This window comes from Myotis davidii, unplaced genomic scaffold, assembly GCF_000327345.1.
Source record: "Myotis davidii unplaced genomic scaffold, ASM32734v1 scaffold356, whole genome shotgun sequence".
Lineage (NCBI taxonomy): Eukaryota > Metazoa > Chordata > Mammalia > Chiroptera > Vespertilionidae > Myotis > Myotis davidii.
The window spans coordinates 54,735-58,992 of record NW_006288188.1 but is presented as its reverse complement, the minus strand read 5'-3'; the positions used below and the strand labels follow the sequence as shown (position 1 = coordinate 58,992).

General features: G+C 41.5%; 1 protein-coding gene across 1 annotated transcript in view; it reads left to right on the top strand.

Moving 5' to 3' along the window:
* Positions 1-4,258, top strand: part of LOC102766157 (probable E3 ubiquitin-protein ligase HERC6) — a 100,989-nt gene that overhangs the window by 81,211 nt on the left and 15,520 nt on the right. Inside the window, exons 18-19 of the mRNA XM_015561521.1 lie at positions 546-659; positions 1,020-1,127. Coding sequence (XP_015417007.1) covers positions 546-659; positions 1,020-1,127 — 222 coding nt within the window. The remainder of the gene's footprint in view (positions 1-545; positions 660-1,019; positions 1,128-4,258) is intronic.

Here is a 4,258-nt window from a genome sequence, read left to right as displayed (position 1 = left end):
ACACTGGGGATCGCCCCCACAACTAGAGTATATGTCCTTATCTGGAATTGAACCAGTCCGCAGGCCGATGCTCTGTCCACTGAGCCAAACCTGTCAGGGCAAAGGGCTGAATTTTTATGGTGCAAATTTTATTCTAGATCAGGGAGCGCCCCCTACTGGGGATCGAGCCCACAACTAGAGTATATGTCCTTATCTGGAATTGAACCAGTCCGCAGGCCGATGCTCTGTCCACTGAGCCAAACCTGTCAGGGCAAAGGGCTGAATTTTTATGGTGCAAATTTTATTCTCAAGATCAGGGAACTGTTTCCAGAAAACCTGTGCCCCAAGAATTTCTGTACTATCTCCACTGCCAATTGGAGAAATTAGAGATTTAAAAAATGGAAGTTTTATAGAGTCCTACTTCATCATTAATAAATGCTTTGGGTTTATAGAGCTCTATTCTGATTACCTATGTGATAGCACTCTCTCTCTCTTTCTCATATATGAGAGAAGAGTACATCATCTGTTAATAGAAAATGATATTCACAGCTCATATTCTCTTTAAGGTAAACAAAGCTACTTGTCAACTACCAAAGAACACTTTCATCATAAATGAACTCTCCACTATGTTGAACTTTATTGAAGAAAGAAGAAGAATGTCCTATAGAGATAACAACCTGGTGAGAGTAACATTTTCACTTCTGAGTGAAAATACCAAGAGGGCTCTGAATATTTCCATACTTTAAAGGGGGGCACATTAATAGCTATGTAGGTATATAGGTATCACGTTGACAAATCAACATTTGAAAATGTCCTTACTGGAATGCTGAATATGCTAAATTTGATGATCATTGAAAACTTAAACATCTTTCACTCACAAAACCAATGCATTTTCTTAGAAATTTCTTTCTAAGTAATTTGGATTCTTAAAAACAGTTTCTAGAAAAATATAGAGGGAAATAATTTAAGGTGATGAAGTAAAGGAATGACGTTTTTTCTCTTCTTTTAATTATGAAAACTGTTACCTGTTTGTTTCTTAGATAACTGCAGGAAACTTCAGTCCCATTATTTTCAGTGAATTTCCATTTATCTTTAATTTGTTATCCAAAATTAAATTATGGCAAGCTGATTCCGTTAAGAAAATACTGGTATGTATGCCTTACATTTTTATTATGAAAAAATTTCAAACATATACAAAATAGAAATAATGATGTAATGAATCCCATCACAAAGTTTTAGCAGTCATCAACATTTTGCTACGCTTTTATTTATTACTATTGTTGTTTTTGTAGTTGTTAGTATTTTTGCTGAATTATTTTGAAGCAAATCCCAGGCCCACTTTCTTTTCACCTCTCCATACTTCAGCACATTATTTCTGGTTGTTTCACTCTTATTTATGCTAACATTCATCAGTGGGTTCAGCTGGTGACCACATGATATTTCCATTGTCATGTTTCCCATTAACCTTTTATTTAATTACTAGTAGCCCTGCGCAGGAATCCGTTACTAGTAGCTCACTGCCACTTGCCTCAGGTGGCCACCCACCCACCACCTATGGTAGCTCTCTTCTGCTCGTAGCTCGCTGCTCCACCCTCTTGTAGCTCTCCCCACTCTTAGCTTGCTGCCCAGCCCTCCTGTAGCTCTCTGCCACTTGTAGATCAGTCGTGACATTATAGCATCCCAGCTAATTTGCATAGTCCTCTATTATTATATTAGATTCGATCCATTGTTTTGGTTGAAGTTTGCAAAACAGCAACATTTCTAATATTATAATTTCTTCCAAAGTTAAAGAACTGCAAAGAACTTTTACTTTTTTTACTTTTTTATTTTTTCTGTAAAGAACTTTTCCTCATCAATCAGAGCTACTTGGCTCCCCTGAAAAATCATCCATATAGGAAGGTAGACTAATGGTTAATCCTTTTCCATGCAGAGCAGTTGTACCAATTTATGTTACCACCAGCAAAGCATGAAATGCCTCTTTTACACTATAATCAATACAGTGTTACCAAGCTCTGTGATCTTTTCCAATTCTTTGGGTTAGCCATGATATTCCAATTTAATTTTTTAAAAATTATGTTTTTGTTTCAGAGAGAGGAAGGGAGAGGGAGAGAGAGAGAGAAACATCAATGATGAGAGAGAATCATTGATTGGCTGCCCAAAGCATGCCCCCCACTGGGGATCAAGCTTGCCACCCAGGCATGTGCCCTGACCAGGAATCAACCTCTTGCTTCATGGGTCAATGCTCAACCACTGAGCAACACCAGCCGGCTCATTTTAATTTACGTTTCTCATCTATATATAGAAAAGCCTAAGCGACTGTTAGTCTGAACGACCAGAATGACTGGAACAACTGGTCAACCAGTCGCTATGATGCACACTGACCACCAAGGGGCAGAAGCTCAACACAGGAGCTGCCCCCTCGTGGTCAGTGTGTTCCCACAGCCAACCTCCCACAGTCCCTCCCCCTGTTGCTTACCCTGGCTGGCAAGCCCCAATTGGCCTGGCCCTGATCGGCCCGGCCCCGATTGGGACTCAGTGAGATGGCCACAATCGGCCTTGATCGCCAGCCGGACCTAGAGGCCCCACCCATGCACGAATTCATGCACCAGGCCTCCAGTTATTATATAATGGCTGAGGCCTCACTTTCTTTAGCTAATATCCATTGTTTTCCTACTATGAGCAATACTGAAATGATCAAATAAATGCTCTTTTTCTCTCCTCTATCCAGTTTTAGTGACTATACTAAGTTCTTAGTTGTTACTTTTTGAATTTTCATATCTGTTTAAGAGTCTTGGAGCTTGAGCCCTGGCCGGGTAGCTCAGTTGATTAGAGCATCATCTCGATAGTCCAAGATTGTGGGTTCGTTCCTAGTCATGGCATATACAAAGAGCAGTCAGTGAATGAATAAGTGGAACAACAAATCAATGTTTCTCTCCCCCCACCCCCCGGCCCCCCATCCTATCTCTCTAAAATCAATAAATAATAATTTCTTTAAAAAGTCTTGGAGGATCATTTGTAAGCCCCAACTGATATTATTTTGATTCCAGTGAATTTATTCTGTTTTCCATTTATTCCCTTCCTTCCACTCTTTTTCTGGTAGTTGTATTATTCCCACAAAACACTTACATGGTATTTTGTCTCTCTTGTCACCATCAGCCTTATACTCTCAGATATTATACTCACCACATGCCCAGACATTATGCTAAAGATTTTCCAAACATTTTTTGATCATTGAAGTTTGTTTTCTAGGCCATTCCTCAGGAAAGGTTCATATCTATTTTCCATGATGTTTATAGAAAGACTACAAGAGCCCTAGCCAGTTTGGCTCAGTAGATAGAGCGTTGGCCTGTGGACCAAAGGCTCCCAGGTTCGATTCTGGTCAAGGGCATGTATCTTGGTTGCAGGCTCCTCCCCAGCCCGGGAGGCAACCAATTGATGTGTTTCTCTCACATCAATGTTTCTCTCTGTCTTTCCCTCTCTCTTCTATTCTCCCTAAAAATCGATGGAAAAATATCCTTGGATGAGGATTAACAAAAGACTAGAAGAGAGACTTTAAAGACTTACAGGAATCAGGAACATACCTATTACTTTTGCTAATAATTCAAAGGAGATGGGCCATCTAAGTGAAAAGTCTTGGACATCACATGCACAAAAGGAGTCATGTCAGTAATAAAGTATTACCTTTTCATTCCCTACTAATCATAGAGCTTATATGACATTTTCCAATGAGCCATGCCTGTAAATCCATAAACACCACATCCTATATAATAAAAGCCTAATATGCAAATTCACCAAATGGCTGAATGACCGGTCGGCGGGTGGCGGAGCCAGTGAGTGGGCACTGCCGGGCCAGCCAAGGTGGGTGCCAGTGGGCAGAGGGAGGGGACAGTGATCAGGGGGACAGGGCTGGCCACTCGCCGGCCAGCATTGTCCCCGATTGCCCAGCCGGTCACCTCCCACAGAGGGAGGCCAGACTGCGGCTTTGGCCCGCTCCCCTTGGGGAGCAAGACTAAGCCATCAGTCAGACATCCCCCAAGGGCTCCCGGACTGAGGACGCAGGCTGGGCTGAGGGACACCCCCCCACTCAAGTGCATGAATTTTCATGCACCGGGCCTGTAGTTTATTTACAATAATCAACCTAGAAGGACAAAGTACTTCCTGCTAAAAGCATTCCACAGTTAAGGACTCTCCCTTTAGTTACTGTTATTAGTGTCTGTCATCAGATTGACTTGGTCATCTCTTCTGTTTCCCAGCCACCTTTTTTTTTTTTTTTTCATTT